Source organism: Podarcis melisellensis (assembly GCF_964234715.1).
Source record: "Podarcis melisellensis genome assembly, chromosome: 15".
Lineage (NCBI taxonomy): Eukaryota > Metazoa > Chordata > Lepidosauria > Squamata > Lacertidae > Podarcis > Podarcis melisellensis.
This window is the reverse complement of record NC_138532.1, coordinates 30,774,108-30,794,578: the sequence shown is the minus strand read 5'-3', so window position 1 is coordinate 30,794,578 and position 20,471 is coordinate 30,774,108. Positions and strand designations below refer to the sequence as shown.

The following is a 20,471-nucleotide window of genomic DNA, read 5'->3' as shown; positions in this document are numbered from 1 at the left end:
AGCCGGCGTACAGCTTCCGGGTCATGTGGCCAGCATGACTAAGCTGCTTCTGGCGAACCAGCGCAGCGCACGGAAACAGCGTTTACCTTCCCGCCAGGAAACGGCGTTTATCTATTTATCTACTTGCACTTTGACGTGCTTTTGAACTGCTAGGTTGGCAAGAGCAGGGACCGAGCAACGGGAGCTCACCCTGTTACGGGGATTCGAACCACTGACCTTCTGATCGGCAAGCCCTAGGCTCTGTGGTTTAACCCACAGTGCCACCCTTGTCCCCAATGCATACCATACATTCCTGCATATTTTACATAAACCCAAACCATTCAGTATTCCATTGTTACATCCATCAAAACCTATTAACACTGTTGAATTTATCTTAATGCTACCAGTGATTTTAAATGTGCACAATTTTAATTTTTGAATGTTTTAAAGAGTTTTTTTGCTGATAATTTTATTGTATTGTTTTCTTTGAGGGTTTGTTTGGTTTTTAATAATCAAGAACTGTATACATTTCATGAGATCAATAATAAAATAAACAAAAGATCATGAGATCAATAATAAAATAAATAAAATGGTACGCCTCTTATTTTGGGGTGTGCAAATTGGGTCTAGGTTCTCAGTGGAAAACCAACCCAATGCTTCTCTCAGCTCCCCTTTCTCTACATTAAACCGCACCCCCCCCACACACACACTATTGATCCCAGCTAAAAGCCGCACTCCCTATTACTCAGACCAATTTGGCTGGATAAATCTCCTCTCCTCCAGCTCGTCAGGGCCCTGCTGAGTTGAAGAAATGTGCAAGTATTAGCGAGGCGGAAAGCTGACGGGACGCCGAGGCGACCAGGATCGCCTAAGGCGAAGCCGAGAGTGGAATCTGCTGACATGAGGCCTTTCTCTCCTTTTTTTTAAGGTGTGTGTGAGCAGGGGGTGCCAGGATTTGCTCGAGATGAGATGGGGCGGCTCATTTCTTGAAGCGCTGGTGGCTATTTTTCCCCCTCGGATTACACAGGCTCATTTCCGCGCTGCCTTTGATGTGCCGTTTGCTCTTCGCTCCGCTGAGCGCAGCTTGGAAGAACTGGGGAAGGACCTTGTCTTTTTCTCCCTCCTCCTCTCTCCGCGGCCACCAGCTCGTCCATCGCATCCGATTAACTGTCTTCCATCCGGGCCTGCCTTTGTCCCGGCTTCTCGCGGGGAGGGCCCTGCGTTTTAAACCAGCATGGCTGTCGAAAACCGACCCTGTAGACCGGGATGTCACACTGGCGCAGAGATTTACGCAAAGCACTTAATCAATGGCTCGCGATTGAATGGAGGGGGACTCCGCGGGGGGACGTCATCGGATGCGATTTGCGGGGGAATAATAGCACGCTGGCTGCCCGGAGAATCTTTGCTCCTTTTCTGCATCCTGCCATTTCCTGCAGACCTGTCTTTCGCGCCTGCCTTACGCCTGGCAAGAGGAGCAGCGGCAGAGTCTCCTGCGGCAGTTGGCGAGGGGTTTGTGAGCGCGCAAGGGAGCGGGATAGAAAAGTCCAGCCTCCTCCTCCACAACTCCACAACTGCGTTCAGTCCAGCAGTGCAGTCTAGTGGTCAGACTAGGACGTGGGAGAGACCAGGGTTCGAATCTCCCACTCTGCCGTGAAGGTTTCGCCGGATGTGGCCTTCAGCCGATCACTGCCTCTCAACCTTAATAATAATAATAATAATAATAATAATAATAATAATAATAATAATAATAATAATACAGAGCAAATATGCTCTTGAATTATATACCCAGCACATGAAACCTTAGGTAAAGGTAAAGGGACCCATGACCATTAGGTCCAGTCGTGGCTGACTCTGGGGTTGCGGCGCTCATCTCGCTTTATTGGCCGAGGGAGCCGGTGTACAGCTTCCGGGTCATGTGGCCAGCATGACTAAGCAGCTTCTGGTGAACCAGAGCAGCACACGGAAACGCCGTTTACCTTCCCGCCGGAGCGGTACCTATTTATCTACCTGCATTTTGAGGTGCTTTCGAACTGCTAGGTTGGCAGGAGCAGGGACCGAGCAACGGGAACTCACTCCGTCGCGGGGATTCGAATAGCCTATCTTCTGATAGGCAAGTCCTAGGCTCAGTGGTTTAACCCACAGCGCCACCCGCTTCCCTGTACATGAAACCTTACAAAAGGACAACACGAGTGGAGTCTCCGTGCCCTTACCACAGCAAAAAGACTGATACTGATGAATTGGAAAAATAAAATAAAATAAAAATGCGGCTCCCTTCTATGATTGGATTGAAGACTTATACAAACTCACAAGATATGAACAACTTGCATATAAACGCAGAATTGCCGTGGACAGATTCAATGATATTTCGAATCCATGCTTACAAATACTGTAATCAGTTAAGTTCTGGTGAAGTACAATAACAACCTTGTAAAGTATACAGTTTGGGGGTTTTCCCCCTCCCTCCCACCTTTTTTCCTTCTACATGGGTGCTGTTTCTCTTTTTCCTTTTCTCTCTTTTATTTACGTCTCATCATGTTTAGTGCACATATAATTATGTACTTTTTGAACTTTCTATAAAGATGTTAAATAGTAATAATAAGAAGAAGAAGAAGAATGTATATATCGCCGTTCATCGTAAGATCTCAGGGTGGTTCACAGAATAAAATACAGTATAAAATCACAAGAAAATACTTAAAACAAAACAGCAAAACAATACCCTCCCCCAATTTCCCGCAGACACATTTAAAAAGCTGTTGAATGTTCATCAGTCGAAGGCCTGGTTGAAGAGGAACGGTTTCACCTGGCACCTAAAGATGCATAATGAAAGCACCAAGTGAACCTTCCTGGGGAGAACATTTCACAGACAGTGAACTAGGACAGAGAAGACCCCATTCTCGTGTTGCCACCCTGAAGACACAACAAAGGGCCTCAGATTATGAATGCAGAGTCTGGTTTGGTTTATATGGGGAGAGCCTAACCTACCTCACAGGGCTGTTGTGGGGATTAATTGAGGGGGGGGGAGAACCATGCTTTGCCTCATTAGGCTTCCGGGTGGGTTTCCTGGTGTATTGCGGGATTTGAACCCTGGTTTCTCTGGGGTCCTAGTCAGACACTCTAACAGGGGTCAGCAAACCTTTTCAGCAGGGAACCGGTCCACTGTCCCTCAGACCTTGTGGGGGCTGGACTATATTTTTTTGGGGGGGAAGAACGAATTCCTATGCCCCACAAATAACCCAGAGATGCATTTTAAATAAAAGCACACATTCTACTCATGTAAAAATATGCTGATTCCTGGACTGTCCGCAGGCTGGATTTAGAAGGTGAGAAGATGATTGGGCTGGATCCGGCCCCTGGGCCTTAGTTTGCCTACCTATGCTCTAACCACCACTGCCTTTCCTCCCAAAGAGCTCATAGTGGCATACCTGGTTCTCTCATAAGATCCTAAATTGAGCTCCATAGCTGGATCAGGCCACTGACCCATCTAATCCAGCATCTCGTTCTCACAGTGGCCAACCAGATGCTGTTTTGGGCAAGCAGGACCTAAGCCTAAGTTTCTCTCCCCACCTGGTTCCGAATTATTTATTGAATTTATATCCTGCCTTTTCCTCCAAGGAGCTCACAGTAGTGTGCATGGTTCTCTGCCTCCACAACAATCCTGTGAGGCAGGAGAGGCTGAGAGGCAGTGACTGGGCAAGGCCACAGCCAGGGAAAGCTTCATGGCAGAATGAGGGGTTTGAACCCTGGTCTCTCTCTCTCTCACGTGCTAGTCTGAAACTCTAACCCAGGCCTGGCCAAACTTGGCCCTCCAGCTGTTTTGGGACTACAGTTCTCAAAGCCAAGGAAGAGATGACCTTTGCACGGTGAAGCAATGTATCCCAAACTTGGACTACAGTTCCCATCATCCCTGACCCCTGGTCCTGTTAGCTAGGGATGATGGGAATTGTAGTCCCAAAACAACTGGAGGGCCAAGTTTGGCCATGGCTGCTCTAACCACTACTCCGCACTGTCTCTCAATCCCAATTGGCCTTCGAGAAACCCCCTGAAAGCCCTGCTTCTCCCCCCCCCTCCCCGCAAAAAAAAACCCTCTGGCTTTGTTTATTTTCAGCCTCTGCAGCAAGAGAAAACACTTCCAATCTCATTTAAAAAGGCGCCGAGGAAAATAATTAAAAAGTGCCCCATGTTCCGTCGCGGGCCTGCCTGCCTCTCTTGCGAAAGAGAAGCCTCCTGCCTCTTTAGCGTTTTACTATCTGCTCCCAGCAGGCAGAGAGAAATTTGCATTTTAATGCAGTCTCCGCAAGCAGCGCAAAGTACCTGCCGCCATCCACGAGGGCCGTCTGGGCGCTCTTCCCCGGCCCTCCCCATCTTAGGAGTCCACCAGGCTTGCTATTTTTTTTCTTTTTCTTTTTGGAGGTGATGCTTTCTTCTCCCCCACCACGATCTTATAATACCGGAGCTCATAAAACATTCAAAGCCTCCATCTAATAAAGAGAGAAAACAATATTTGCTGGCCAAATAAATTTGTCTGTCTCACTTGCCCTGTTAGATGGAGATGGAGAGACGGAGATCTAACACGCTGCTCGAGGGGGCTTGCGGGGAAGAGACGCGAGGGGAGCGCCTCCAAGTTAGCAAGCCTATTTTGTCTGCAATCCTCCGGGGAGGCCGAGTCTAACATCCTGCAGCCTGTTCGGCCTTATCTGTCAGTTGTATCCAAATCAAATACTCAGAGATCCCTCTGTGGAGAGAGGCAGCAGTTACCTGCGGGTGGAGATGCGTGGAAATCTGCCTTCCTACTGCTGCTTGGGGAAGGCCGACATCCAAGGGCTCTGCTGGATGGTCCCTTTGGTGTGTGCAAAAAACTGCAAGAATAGGTCCTCTTCCCTAAGGACTAGTGAAGTCGCCAATGTGGCGCCCGTGAGCACCAGTATGCCCACCAGAATTGCCTGTGGCATCAGTGAGGCAGTGTAGAGCAGTGGTTAGAGTCTCTACTTTTTTCTGGGGGGTACTCACAGGTAAGCAATATTGGCACCTCCCCCACCCCATGTTAAAAGTGTAACCATGGTGAGTAAAGGTAAAGGGACCCCTGACCATTAGGTCCAGTCGTGGCCGACTCTGGGGTTGCAGCGCTCATCTCGCTTTATTGGCCGAGGGAGCCGGCATACAGCTTCCAGGTCATGTGGCCAGCATGACAAAGCCGCTTCTGGCGAAGCAGAGCAGTGCACGGAAACGGCGTATACCTTCCTGCCGGAGTGGTACCTATTTATCTACTTGCACTTTGATGTGCTTTCAAACTGCTAGGTTGACAGGAGCAGGGACCGAACAACGGGAGCTCACCCCATCACAGGGATTCGAACCGCCAACCTTCTGATCAGCACACCCTAGGCTCTGTGGTTTAACCCACAGCGCCACCTGCGTCCCAGTGTACCAGCACCTTATTTACTACAAGTAAAAGCGCTGGTTAGAATGTTGGACCAGGACCTAGGGGAGACCAGAGTTCAAATCCCCACTTGGCCATGAAGCCATGGCAGTTTCAACCTGGGGCTCCCAGTGCTCAAACTCATCTCCTTCTCTGCCACTGCCCCATTTCCCACCTAGTGCCATCTAGGCTGAAAGTCACCACCTTCCCAGGGCTGCCTAAGTCCCCTCCTCTCCAGGGTTTTTCCAAGCAGTCATAGGCCGTGTCTGCGTACAACCAATCTCTGCTCTGCTCTTTTCCTTTCTCTGCAACTTCTAGGAGACCAGTAGGGGGGGAAACTGGTCACAGCAGGAGGGGGAGACTCCCTGGATTCTCCTGCAACCTGCCTCATCCCTCTTCTGGTCTCCCTCCTCTCCTGCCTCCAGGTCTGAACTGCTCTCTGTCACAGTCTCTTCTTGCTCACTTAATCCTGTTGCCTCTTTGCCTTCTGACAGCTCTTCCTCCCAGTCTGCTCCTTCTTCTCCCTCTGACTACTCATTGCCATCTCACCACCAGTCCTGTGGCTCTGAGCATCTTCCCCTGGGGGTTCCCTTGGGGGTTCCCCAGCTGGTGCCTCACACCACTCCTCTGTATCCTGCCAGTCCATGGCAGAGCCTTTCCAAAATTAAGACACAAGTAAAATATGAAAACTTAATTCAAAGATTCAAAGGTAATTAAACTCAAATATAATTAAAGCAATAAATTACAACAACAGACAAATCTGTCCATATACAAATGATAAAAACAGCACGGCACTATTAAAAGCCCTTTCCTTAAAAACCAGTCAGTTCTACCTGCTGGCCGAAGGACAAGGAAGGAGCCAGTCTGGTTTCTCAAGAGAAGGAGTTCCAGTGTCTGGAAGCAGCCACCAAGAAGGCTCCCTGATTTACAGTGTAGTTGTTAAGAGTGTAAGGATAGGACCTGGGTTCAAACCCCCACTCAGACATGAAGCTCGCAAGGTTACCTTGGGCCAGTCACTGCCTCTCAGCATGACCTACCTCACAGGGCTGTTGTGATGATGGAATGGGGAGACGGAGAACCATGTATACCACCTCAAGTCCGTTGGAGGAAATTTGAGGTGTAAATGTATTGATAGATAAATAAATAAATAGATGTGGTGCAAGGTCTTCCTAGCTTCAAGATGCTCACTGGGGATCATCCACCTTCACCAAACCGGATTTTAAAAAATAAGATGGGTCATTTCGGTGTCCCTTTTCCAATGCTGCAATACTATATTGTTCCGGTTCAAGCAGGAGGTTGGGCATGAGATGATCTTCACTACCCCCTCCAAAATGACTTGGCTGCTGGCAAGCATCCTTTCATAATAAGCATGCAAGTTTCAAAGCAACAACGGGTGTTTTTCCAGAAGTGGGAGAACATGGTTTCTTTCTTCTGGGTTCTCTCTCTCTCTCTCTCTCTCTCTCTCTCTCTCTCTCTCTCTCTCTCTCTCTCTCTCTCTCTCCCTCTCTCTCAGCTTGCTGGGTCTCTTTACTGCCTTCCCACACTGTTTTTAGAAGTCATTCAGTGCCTCGGATTTTCACCCCAGGAAAGCTCTTGTTGGGCGCCAAAGCACCACCAACTTTCTAATCTTTTGATCCGCTGAACAGATTGACAACCCTTAAGCCCCTCTCGTTTGGAACTTGGTGTCCCAGCTGTTGCTGGAGACTGTCCCATCTCCTAGGCAGCGTCCCTGGGAGACTGGGGGAATCTCTCAATAGCAGGCGGCTGCCAAGCGGGGAACTTGTAGAGGCGCAAACAGCACATCATGATGGCGTCCTTTTCCATTATTATGTTCAAAGAAGGGCATGGCACATCATGTTTTGCTGCTCGAGTTGAAACGGGAAGTCCTGCCCTACTGCCTCCGTGGCCCCCAACAAAACCCCAATACCTGCCGCAACCGCTGCCTGTGCCACTTGCACTGCCATCTCCAGCAATGGCAGTGAAACGGTGCCAGCATGGGCACTATTTTCAGGTGAGATCTCAACCCAAATTGGTGCTGATGTCAGCCCTGCTTCTCTGCCACAGGTAAAGGTGGCAGAACTTGTAGGGTTGCCACATCAGTGACTTTCGCTGCCTGAAGAGGCAGCCTCACCTTGCCTAATGGCTCGGTGGCGCTGCATTTGAATATCATAGAGATGGAGAAGGTTGCCTTATGAGGAAAGATTGCAGAATCTGGGAGTTTTTTTAGAATCATAGAGTTGGAAGGGACCCCAAGCACCATCTAGTCCAACCCCTGCAATTTAGTTTAGAGAAAAGGCAAGGCAGAGGAGACATGATAGAAGCTTATAAAATCATGCATCACATGGAGACAATGGGTAGAGAAAAATTCAAGCACTAGAACTCACAGACATCCCATGAATGTTGGAGGGAAACTGCCATACCTGCATTAAGTCAGGAGCATGTTGTAGGTTGGGGTTGCTATGTCTTCAAACCGAAAGGGACCAAGTTTTAAAAATAAATAAATAGATCTGGAACCGACTCCACTGCAAATGAATTCTGGGAGATCTGACCCTCAGCTGAAAATTGTTCAAAGCATAGAGAGGCTAAACACAAATTTTTGTTGTTGCTATGACAAACCAAATTTGCCCCTTTCTGTGCTTGTGAAGAGAGAAATATGCGACCATGCAAAGAGGCCTTTTCCAGCTGAGAATCATAGAATTGCAGGGTCATCCAGTCCCACCCCCTCCAATGCAGGAATCACAGCTAATAAATAAATAAATCCCTAATGGCCATCCAAATTCCCAACCTCTGTTTCTGTTTTTTTGTGGTTTTTTTTAAAAAAATGTATTTTTATTAAAGATTTCTTAGTGTACAATAACACACGCGCTGTTTCTTTTTCAAGTTGTTTTCTACAATTCAGTTTCATTTGTTGTGAGATATTAGTGTTACATACAATATTAGGTTAGGAAAAAAGAGGGGGAGAGAGGGGGAATGGTGAGTGGGGTGGGGTGGTTATGATTCTATTCTTCTAAATGATGATGATGATTTATTTATACCCACCCTCCCCAGCCAAAATCGGGCTCAGAGTGGCTAACATCAATTATGTAGCACATCAAGATAAAATAAAGGTGTACTTAGTGTATGTGTGTTTTGTTTCAGCGTTACTCATATGGCTCATTGTGTTTCCTTGGTGGTGAGAGGTTGGGGTTGGCCTAGGGTGCGGCTGGTTGTCTTTGGTTGACTGTAGTGAGATTTGTCTTTGCATCTCCACAGGCACATACTTCCACATGTGGTGGGAATGTCACAAAATCCAACCTCTGTTTAAAAACTTCCAACAAGAGAGTCATACCACCTTCCGAAACAATCCCTTCCACTGCCAAACAGCTCTTGTAGTCAGAAAGTTCTTCTTAAAGTAGAGTCATAATCTCCTTGTCACTCAGCTCCTTTGGTTTGAGTCCTACCCTCTGGAGCAGCAGGAAACTTTATAAAGAAACTTCCCTTCCTTTCCTTTCCCTTATGTCACATGTCAGTGGTGGGTGTGGCCAGAGTCAAGAGGGGTGGAGCAATGAATAATTTCCCTCCTTCTTTTAGTAGGACTGATGTCTAGCCTCTCCCTCCTCCATCCAGGTAGGGGGTGGGCTGGGAACTGAAGGAGGGTGAGGGGGCGTGGCCTGTGAAGGGCGTGGCCTGGGGAGAACTTCATAGGCCACTGAGGTTTCACTTCACCCAGGTTATACATGTTTACTCAGAAGGAAGCTTCATTGTGTTTCAGGGTGTCTTACTCCCAGGCAAGGGAGTTTAGGATTGCAGCCACATCCCTAAATCCTTTCATCAGACTGATCATCTGAATTAAAATATGGAAGGAATAATGGGCGTAGACAGGAGGGAGGGAGAGGCAGCTGCCTCCATCAGGTAAATAAAAAAAAATACTTAACTAAAAGTAGAAATTGTAGGCAGATTTTGGCATATTTTTCTGAGCACTTGGAGTCAAAAGTAATCCAAAACAACTGTTGTTGAGACACTTCATTCCGAATCTGCTAGACAGAGTCAGAGGATGATCTGCTAGACAGAGCCAGAGGGGGTGTCTTGCCCTCTTAACATAAATCCTGGCTACCTGCCCTCCCCAACATAAATCCTGGGTACACCCATGGGAGGAATTTAACACAGTGTCTGTTTGTGGTTTGCTTTCAGCTCTCCAAAAAAAGAACTGACAGTTCCAAAGAAAATATTGTCCCAAGGTTTGCCCTCCCCACATTCAGGAGCAGCCAGCTGCTCTGGGGAAAGGGTGCTTGGTGATGCCACCGATATTGTCAGCACAGGACACAGAATCATAGAATCGTTGGAAGTGGAGTTGGAAGGGACCACCAGGTCATCTAGTCCAACCCCCTGCAAGGCAGGAATCTCTGCGAAAGCATCCATGACAGATGGCCATCCAACCTCTGTTTAAAAACCTCCAAGGAAGGAGAGTCAACCACCTCTCATGGGAGTCTGTCCACTTCTGAACAGCTCTTAGAAAGCTTTTCTGAATGTTTAGTTGGAATCTCCTTTCTTGCAACGTGAAGCCATTGGTTTGAGTCCTAACTTCCAGAGCAGGAGAAAACAAGCATGCTCCCTCCTCTGTGTGACAGCCCTTAAGATATCTGAAGATGGCTATCATATCTCCTTCCAGTCTCCTCTTTTTCAGGCTGAACATACCAAGCTCCTTCAACCATTGCTCATAAGGCTTCGTTTCCAGACCCTTGACCATCTTGGCTGCCCTCCTCTGCACACCTTCCAGCTTGTCAACATCCTTCTTAAATTGCAGTGCCCAGAATTGGACACAGTATTCCAAGTGTGGTCTGGCTAAGGCAGAATAGAGCGGTACTATTACTTCCCCTGATCTGGACACTATACTTCTGTCAGGCCAGCGGCTCTTTCAATTATCCGGCAGCGAAGGTGGCATGTTTTCGCAGCAGGCATGGAATCTGAAGCCATTCTGGTGCCGATCTGAGCCAGATTGTCCCCTCCAGCCCCCATGCCTTGGGAAGACGAATGTAATTACAGCAATCGTGCACCAGGAGGGAACCGGGGGAGACTTTTAAGTGATGCGCACGGCCATCTCGAAACATGAGGCCTATTTCAAAACCGAGTTCTAAAATAAAGATATATTCCACACATTAGAAATCAGGCACCCGGGGGAAATCTCCAGGCGGTGCTGTGGAAACGCCAGTCGTTTCCAGAAGTTACAGGAAGCAGAAGCTGTGAGATTGGGGAAAACCTCACGGGATCTGGTCACTTTTCCGCATTAAACCTGTCCAAGAGAATTTTTTTTTTTGGGGGGTGCATTCCTTTTGCAAGCAGCCAAGTCTCCAGATGGCTTCCAGATTTGGGAACTGCCCAAATTCCAGGGTGCACCGCTTGGCTTGCACGCCTGTGGGAAATCCAATCTATTTATTGATCTATCCTTGCAAAAGAAGAGCCTGCTGGATCAGAATCAATGGCCCATTTAGTCCAGCATGCTGTTCTCACAGAGGACAACCAGATGCCCCATCTGGGAAACCTGCAAGCAGGACCAAAGGTTTCCAGCAATTGATACTCTAAAGCATCGCTGCCTCCAACAATGAAGGCAGACAGGCACGCCGAGTTGCTCCCAACATTGTGGGGGCCTGATGCATGTGTGCGATGTCACACGTGCGCCACTGCCCCAAATCCAGCCAGGCTGACTTGGCCCACCACCTCCCCACTGCGAGCCGCCTTACCTTTGCTGCATCCCTGGTGGAGGAGGCACCAGTGCAAATGTTTTCTTCTGATGCGTCCTTTTGAGGATTGCAGTGGATTTTTAGGAGGCCCAGGACCCACCTTGGAAATATTGGGCATGGCCCCCACAGCCCCCTATAGATGGCACCAGTGGAAGCAAAGCATAACCATCGTGATTAGAAATCATTGATAGTTCTCTCTCCTCCATGAATTTGTCCAATCCTCTTTGAAAGCCATCCAAGTTGGTGGCCATCTCTGGCTCCTGTGGGAGAGAGTTCCATAGTTTCACTACGTGCTGCATGAATGAGGGCGTTCTTTTATCTGTCCTGAATCTTCCAACACTCGGCTTAATTGGATGTCCATCCATCCAACGTTTGCAGTTCTGGGGACTGCCCAGCTTCCAGGATGCACCGCTTGGCTAGCATTTATGTAGGGAATCCAAATTATCTCTTCATTATTATTCATTTATCTAGCCTCGCAAGCATGGCATAAATTTTTTTTTGTAACCTTGCAATTTTAGAAGAAAATTAACCACAACCTACATTTCCTGCAGGGTAAAGAACAGCCACAGTCTTCTGGTGTGCTACGGTTGGACTTTATCTTCTGTACCTCTGAATCACACAGATAAGAACATCTGTCAGAAACTGCCAGCACAATTGAGGCATGCCTGATGTTCTCATGATCTTCTGCCAGGGTCCAGTTCCTATTCTTGAATTTACACCTGCTTTTGCTTCTCATTGATGTATTCTTTCCTTATATATGCTGATAATGCTTCTGCTCTCCTGTTTTGTCACGGGGGGGGCATAGGAGCCAACTCCTAGGGGCTGAGGGGTCTTTGGCCCCCCCAATAAAATATTGAGGGGGCCACCCCCCCAAAGTGGATGGGCATTACCATTCAAATGGTCTGTGCGCACCATGTCATGTGATCCGATTATGTGGAGCAGGGCTTACCTACCCCCCCCCCCAGTATTATATTCAAGTTGGCACCCGGGGGAGGCGTTTTCTGTCGACTTTAAAATTTCTGTTTGTTCTCTATACAACCAAAAACCCCATATTTATCCCACCTTTTTCTTCAAGGAGCTCAATGTGGGACTTCCCGGCAGACGCCTCTCACATGACACCTACTACTCGTCTCCCGTGATTTTCATTCCTACACTTCAAAACTGCCTGGCCGACTTCAGCTGGATGCACCAGACCACAAGACGCACCTAAGATGCACCAGACCACAAGACGCACCTAATTTTTGGAGGAGGAAAACAAGCTTCTGGGATAGCTGTGCAGCCTGCATTCGCTCCATAAGACACACACACATTTCCCCTTACATTTCAGGAGGGGAGAAGTGAGTCTTATAGAGCAAAAAATACGGTAATTGATGGAGTGGAAGAACAATGCACAGCTCCTTGAGCTCCTGGGGGGAAAGGGTGGGAAATAAATGCAATAACCCAAGCAGTATGGTAGTTTGATATTTCATCACGTGCAAACTTAGGCCGGAGCTTCATCTTAAGAGAGCCAGCGGTTAGAGCGTCAGACTAGGGCCTGGGAAACAATGGTTTGAATGATGCTCACTGGGTGACCTTGGGCCAGTCCCTACCTCTGTGCCTAACCTACCTCACAGGGTTGTTGGAAGGATAAAATGGGGAGGAGAACCATGTACTTGAGCTCCGTGGAGGAAGGGTGGATTGTGTAAATGGGACTATATCAAGGAAATAAATGGGAGTTTTTTTTGTGCTAACAGGACAATTCAGTGATTTACATTTTCTTAAGGCGAGCCAATCGTTGTTGCTGTTTTGTTTTTTAAATCAGTGTCTTACATTGGATTGTATTGGCATATACTGCTATACACTAATTTGGAAATGTTATATGAGCAGCTGGTTTATAAATATTTATATAAATAAATAGCAACGGTACAAGGGTGGGCGACTTCAGGCCCAGTGGCCAAATGTGGCCCTCTAGACTGGCTGCCAGGACTCTTTCAGACCACTTCCTGCTCCCTCTCTGAATGCTTTTGCCTGGCTGGAAACCTTCCTTGAACTCTGAGGCTGATTTTACCTCTCCTGGATGAAGGATAGAGAAATGTCTGTGCAAACACTTCTCTGAGTGGCTGAAATGTAGCTGGTTATAACCTAGAAGGCCCTATATGGCTTAGGCCCAGGCTAGCTGAAAGACCATATTCTCCCCTACAAACCTGCCAGGGCTCTGGGATCTTCGAGGGAGATCCTTCTCTCAGTCCCATTCCCCTCATAGGCGTGCTTGGTGCGGGGCAGGGCCTTCTCGGTGGCTGCTCCCAGACTTTACAACTCCCTCCCTAGAGAAGCCAGACTGGCTCCCTCCTTGCCAGGGGTGCCAACTTCAATAAAATATTGGTGGGGCAGGTAAGCCCCATCCCACATAATCAATCACATGACGGGGGACACCCACACTATTTGAATGGCAATCCCTATCAACTTGGGGGGGCAGTCCCCTCAAATATTTTATTGGGGGCCCAAAGGAACCATGGCCTCTAGGAGTTGGCTTCTATGCTCCTTGCTGTCTTTCCAACAGGTCTTTGGGAGCTCTTTTTTTAAAAACGGGAGGGCTTTTAATTACAGTATGCTGTGCTCTTTTTACTAGCTGAATTTTAATATATTTATTTTACATTGCTTTAATTGAGAGGATGGGTCAGGGCTGTGGGGCGTGATATCCAAGGCCATGGGGCTCCCCTTCCCTCCCCCTTCAGTGGTACAGTCCAGGACAAATGACATCATAGAGTTCTACTCCATGGACTGCCACCATTGGCTATAGTCCACCACTGGGCTTCAGTTCCCAGTTTTTCTTTCAAACATGTGATGGCAACGAAGTCCCAATTGGAGGGGGAGGGTGTCATGTGTTTTTTTTTCATTCTGAGATTCCACCCCCTCCCCTTGCAACCTTGGTCCACCTAGGAACCATACCATGTGATTCTCCTGCATGGGTAGACTGGTTCTGATCCAAAGGAAAGGGGATCTTTCGGAATGACCGACATGGAAGGGCAGTTATCCAAGGCCCACTCCGAACAAGATATCCCTCTAGTGCCTAAACCCCTCTGAGTCTCGGAGGGTCAATCAGCCTTGTGATGTGCGCTGCCACAGACTCTCAGATTTCATTGAAAGGCGCCACCCCTGTCAGCAACTCTTGAGTTCCAAATCCTTTTTGGAGTCTCGTCCAAATGAATGTTTTCACCTGCGGGACCAACATCCCTGCCTCCCCACCCCAAACCATGGAAAAGAAGATCAACCCAAGGAGAAATAAAGAGAGATCTATGAAGGAGGAAATGAGAATCCTGCACCCAAGAGGAGCTTGTTTTTTTTAACCAAAATGTGAAATCCAGCCCTCCTCCCACACTGACCCACTGGACCATAGGGACCTGCCCTATAACACTGGTCCATCTAGCTCAGTATTGTCTACACTAACTGGCAGCTGCTTCCCAGGGTATCAGGCAGGGGAGATTCCCAGCTTGACCTGAAGATGCTAATGGGGATGAAACATGGGACTTTCTGCGTGCAAAGAGATGACCTTGCCCCAAACAGCACAGCCACGGCTATCCCAATGCCCTGTTTAAGCCTTGCCTCCTAGCCTGCCTCCCCCTTGTGCAAGCCCTCCTTCCTTGGGGCACACAGAGGAGCTCCCTTCCCAGAAGAGGAATGGAAGAGAGTTTACAGGAAAGGGAGAGCATGTCCACCACCCCCCTCTCTGGAAGGTGGGTTGCATTGCCTCACTAGGGACTAGAAGCACTGCTGAGCAGAAGGGAAGGAACGCTGCAACCACCATTATGACTGCTGGTTGGGCTGCAAGGCCCACCCAGTCGGCCCACCAAGCAAGTAAACACTGGGAGGCTGTCCCAGAATGGGAACCTGACAGTCTCTTCCTGGGACTTATTCCACAGATATTTGGTGCAAGGATGTGCATGCCCACGAGGCTCCTGGCTTCCAACTTTGTTCCACAACGCACCCACCCCCTCACTGGGAAAACCAGATTGCGTATCAGGTAAACAAACCCAGTCTCGGAAGAATCGGGACCAGGTGCATGGGCAGGGCAATGCAGGAATCAGATTACGGCTTGGGCAGCCAGCACCGCTCCACACGGGTCCCACCCGATCAGACAGAATCCCTGAATATTATCTTTTTTATTTTATTTTTTATATATATATAAAAAAAACAGTCAACATTTATTGTGCAAAAAAAAAAAAAATGAAGAAGAAAAGCCGAGGGGAGGATTGCCTTTCAGAGACGGGCGGCAGCAAAGGCAGCAGTGGTCGTTCTGGGGAGGCCAGGAGCAAGCTTCCCCTCTCCCCCGGCCAAACCGAAATCAGGTGCAAGGACTTATCCCCTCTGTGGGGCAATTCCATACGGTGGCTCCTGAGCTCTCCACTCCTCTCGGCCTGCTTGGCGGCGCCACCCACCCCACCCCCCTTTAAATACTTGGCTCTGGGCAGGAGCACCAGCTGGCCTCAGCTGGCCCAGTCTCCCCCACCCAATCCCAGCGCGTCGCCTGGCACTTCCACAGTTGCGGCAGAAGCTGCTTTCCGCACATCCGGCTCCCCCGCTGAGCAAAAGGATCCATCCCCCTCCTAGGGGATCGCCCTCCTTCTCTCTCTGAACATAGCGGGGCCAGCAGCGGGCTGGTCCACTTAGAGCAGGGCCGCAGGGGAGCCCGGCGAACGCCGGAGGGCGATGCGGTTGATCCATTCCGATTCTCCAAAGGGAGCCCCTTCTGCCTCCTGTAAGCGTGGGGCCCAAGCCTGCTATGCAATCTCCTTGATCCTGTGGATGTAGTTGTGCAGTTCCTCGGGTCCCTGCAGACCCATGTCCTGGCAGACCCACTCCAAGTCCTCCTCGTCGGCGATGGGGATGGAGTTGTACGCCAGCTCCTCGGAGGGCATGGTGGCGAAGGTGGTGAACTTGACCCGCTTCCGCTTGGAGGTGGGTGAGTTGAGCGGGTCCTCACTTTGGTCCCTGGTGGAGCCCCCCGAGGAGCCGTCCCCCCGCCCATGCACTTGGCTCTGCACGCTGGTCTGCGAGGAGCCGCTGCTGTGGTGGTCGGCGTGGCAGCAGGTCTGGACGTTCTCCAGAGGGTTGCCCAAGCTCTCGGGCTGGGGCGAGAGGTCGTTTTGGGCCCGCAAGGGCTGCCCGTTGCCCAGGAAAACCCAGTGGTGAGAGTGGTCCATGTTGGTCTGGCCTTCCGGCGGGATCCGCTTGTGACGGTACTTGAGGACGAAGACGATGCAGTTGATGAGGAAGACGAGGATGGCGAGGCAGAAGACGCCCAGCAGGGCGTACATGCCGATCTCGAGGTCCGTCAGGCCCCGCGTCACCTGCACATAACCTGTGGGGATGGTGGGGAAGTCCTCGGTTGGGAGGGCGGCGCTGGGCGGCCGGCTCTCCGGGCTGGGCGGCAAGTGCCAGTCACCTTCCACCCGGGGCGTGGTGCCAGGGCTCCCCTTCTCCCGCCCGGGCCTGCTTGGCGTTTGGACAGGCTCGTAGTCATAGGTGGGCTCCTCCTCGGAGCTGAAATGCACTCGGACGCTAGCCAGGGCGGTGGCTAGCACGCTCTTCCTCTTGGTCTTCTGACAGCTCTCGCAGATCATGAGCTCGGCCCTGACCAGTTCGCCAGCCCCCTCACCTTCGGCCATCACCAGCGGAAAGGCTCTCTCAGGCATCACCGACACCACCGCCCGGTCCTGGCTGGTCACCACCAGTGTGTAGTCCTTGGGGTCGTACAAGGAAAGCGGAGCGGTCGTGCCGTCGCTGTACGACACCCAGAGACTCAGCAAGGCCTCCTGCGGAAGAAGGAGAAATGAAAGGTGGGAAACAAACTGTGTGGAAACCCCCCATCCCTTTTCACATCAGGAGCAGGAAACCTCGAGACTGTGGACTGAATGTGGCCCCCATGGGTTTCTTTGTCTGGCCCTTCAAACTTTCCCCAGGCAATGTCTCTTGGTCAGGCCACCCGCCCTCTTTGGAAGCCACACCCCCTTCTGAGGCCACACCCTTTCTCTGGCCCAGATCCCCATTCTCTTACATAAGATGAGCCTACTGGATCAGGGCAGTGGCCCACCCAATCCAGGATCCCGTTCTCACAGTCGCCAACCTGATGTCCCTGCAAGGAAGACCCAGTCACAAGAGCCCTCTCCCCTCCTGTGGCATTCAGAAGCATTGCTGCCTCCAACTGTGGAGGCAAAGCACAGCTGTCATGGCTGTCAGCCATCAATAGCCCTCCATGAATTTGTCCAATCCTGTTTTAAACCCATCAGGGTTGGCGGCCTTCACTGCCTCCTGTGGGAGTGATTTCCACAGTTCCACGTTTATCTTTCGCTTATCTGTCCTGAATCTGCCAACGTTCAGCTTTGTTGGATGTCCACAAGTTTTCTTGAGAAAGGAAAACTTCTCACTATCTTCTTTCTCCGTGCCATGCCTAACTGTATAAAGTTCTGTCATGCTCCCTCTTCCTTGCCTTTTCTCTAAACTAGTAAGCCCCACATGTGGCAATCTTTCCTCATAAGGGAGCCGCTCCATCAGGAAGAAGTTCCTGACAGTAAGAGCTGTCTGGCAGTGGAATGGGCTCCCTTGTGAAGTTGTGGACTCTCCTTCCATGGAGATGACCATCTGACATGGATGCTTTAGTTGAGATTCCTGCATTGCAGGGGGTTGGACTAGATGACCCTCGGGAGTCCCTCCCAACTCTACAATTTTATGATTCTATTATTCCATCCCCTGAATCATTTTAGGTGCCCTTTGCTGGACAGTTTATGTAAACAGAAGAGCCAGAAACGAATTGTTGCCCTCTGCAGTTGTTGCCCTTTCCTTTTTCTAATACTGTATGTATTGAATCATTAGCGGTCCTAATAAGATCAACAGAAGATGCAACGGGGATGAAGGTTCAGTCTATGAGTTCCAAAATCTGTTTGTACATTGATGATGAAATGCTTTCTTTAACTCGTCCCTTAAAATCTGCACCAGAAATTCCTTGAAATAATAGGGAGGTTTGGCGACGTCGTTTGGCTACAAAAATGAGCTCATCCAAACCTGAAATAAATGTGTTGCAATCAATTAAAGCAAATTTGATGAAAGGGAGAGCAATTAATTGGGCAGTTATGCTGATAACGTATCTAGGAATTGGGTTGTCTTCAACCATATATTTTAATTTAAATGGAAGTTATGAAGGTTGAAAAGAGTTTTTAAAATGGACTCAGGCAGGACTCACATGGTTATGTAACATTGCGGCATTAGAAATTCCTAGGCTGCTTTATCTATTTGAAAACGTAATGGCCAAGAGTGACAAAAGGGTATGATTGAACCAGCAAAAACTACTTACAAACTTTGTGCGGCAAAAAAAAAAAAAAAAGAGCTAGCGTTCCCATGGCAACCTTGGAGACAAGCTACAACAAAGGAGGAATAAAATGTCTCGATATAGTAGATTAATATAAAGCTACACATCTAAAAGTAATAGCCCAATGGCTGAATGTCTCAAAGGTAATTCCATGGTGTAAGTAAAAGCAGAGCTCACAGTTATTCCATGGTTACTATAGAGAGGGGAAAGGACTCTTCAATGGAGGTTTTGAAGCAGAGGCTGGGTGGACCCTCTGTCATGGATGCTTTAGCTGAGATTCCTGCATTGCAGGGGGTTGGACTGAATGACCCCTGGGTGTCCCTTCAAACTCTACGGTTCTAGGATCCTGTGACAACGGATTTTTATTCAAATACAAAATCCTTGTACAGATGCAGTCTGAGATGTTTGGAAAAGCTTAAATACAAAGTCAACACCTAAATATATCCTTGCTCACATCTTTTCTTTTAAACAAAGAGACCTTCTGGTGAAAGCTTTTCTATTCTGTCAGGCCTGTGCAGGCAACTGAGCACACACCTTTCCTCAGTGCTTAATTGACGTCTGTTTAAAACCTTTTAAAAACATGTTGTTATGTATTTTTGTTGCAAACCACTTTGAATTTTTAAAAAATGAGATAGCAGTCTATAAACATTTTTAATATATAAAATAAATAAGTAAGTAAGGTAGCAAGAGGCCAAACGGCTAACTGGGTAAATCACAATGTAATTCCATATCAAGGAGTTGTAAATAATGGCAATTTCAAAACGATGGTGGGAAGGCCTCAAATGGACCTAGTTCCATGATGCTTTCAGTGCAGACAATGGATAAGTTATGTAGAATAAAATATAACGGATGAATAAGATGGTGTGAGTTTTGTGGTAAAAGGTCAAGTCCTGAGGTAATAATTTATAAGAAGGGAAACATGAGCAGTTGTTCTATTCAAAATATATCTTTTTTTGCCTTAATACTTTGAAATCGCATCTGCGTACAAGCTTTAAAAGGAAATAATAGGGGTTCTAATTTCTCATCTAGCAGGACATGTTTGTGTTAACGTTACAGAAAAACATTACAAGCTGCTCTCTCAATGACTTCACAAAGTAAAATTTATCCTCTCTGCAATGGGAAGTTTTGGACACATTCGGTAGATTGGTCCAATGACTGAAATCTTTTGGGTTATGTATGTTCACCAATCTACATGTTGCTATACCCCATTTTCATATCTGTAATAATTGCAATAATTTGGGTATGTGCACTTCCGACACAACTTTGCTAATATATTCAGAAAACGATTATCTGAGTGTTTATTGTTGGGTTATTTTTAATTTTATGTAATTGTTGCATGCCATATGCTCTAATGTAAACAGAGATATATCTCTGTGCAGGCATGCTAAACAGTTTGAAGATGAAAATGGATACAGTGAATAAAAACTAATATATCTATCATCTATGTATGTATGTATGTATGTATGTATCTATCTATCTATCTATCTATCTATCTATCTATCTATATCATCTATCATCTATCTATCTATCTATCTATCTATCTATCTATCTATCTATCATCTATCTATCATCTTTTAGGGCAAGACAGTAGAGATTGTATCGCCACAGACATCATACGAGTTGCCATTGGATGCTCTGATAATTTTCTCAGAAGGGATTTGGACCCTCGAGAAAAACATATAAACTTAATATGGAATTTGATAGCAGCTGATCAGACACTCGTTTTGTGACAAATGGGGGAGGGGAAATAGGTCACCACCCACAGCGCAGGAACGGTTAGCAAAAATATTGGGCAGCAGCAATGACATGTAAACTTAAGGAAATGATTAGAGTGAGAGAAGGCAAGCAAGAGGCAGTGTGGTGTAGTGGTTAGAGCATGGGTAGGCAAACTAAGGATGGGGCTGGATGCGGCCCAATCACCTTCTAAATCTGGCCAGCGGATGGTCCGGGAATCAGCGTGTTTTTACATGAGTAGCATTTATTTAAAATGCATCTCTGGGTTATTTGTGGGGAACAGGAA

At 48.1% G+C, this 20,471-nt stretch overlaps 1 protein-coding gene and 1 long non-coding RNA gene across 4 annotated transcripts in view; both read right to left on the bottom strand.

The window, feature by feature from the left end:
- Positions 1–11,209, bottom strand: part of LOC309358065 — a 29,539-nt gene extending 18,330 nt beyond the window's left edge. Inside the window, exon 1 of the long non-coding RNA XR_014163324.1 lies at positions 11,110–11,209. This is a non-coding gene — a long non-coding RNA (uncharacterized lncRNA). The remainder of the gene's footprint in view (positions 1–11,109) is intronic.
- Positions 11,210–15,267: 4,058 nt separating this feature from the next.
- Positions 15,268–20,471, bottom strand: part of TMEM132E (transmembrane protein 132E) — a 126,725-nt gene continuing 121,521 nt past the window's right edge. For all 3 annotated transcript variants that reach the window (XM_081890248.1, XM_081890247.1, XM_081890249.1), the window contains exon 9: positions 15,268–16,901. In XM_081890248.1, the coding sequence (XP_081746374.1) occupies positions 15,867–16,901 (1,035 nt within the window). In that variant the 3' untranslated portion in view covers positions 15,268–15,866. The remainder of the gene's footprint in view (positions 16,902–20,471) is intronic.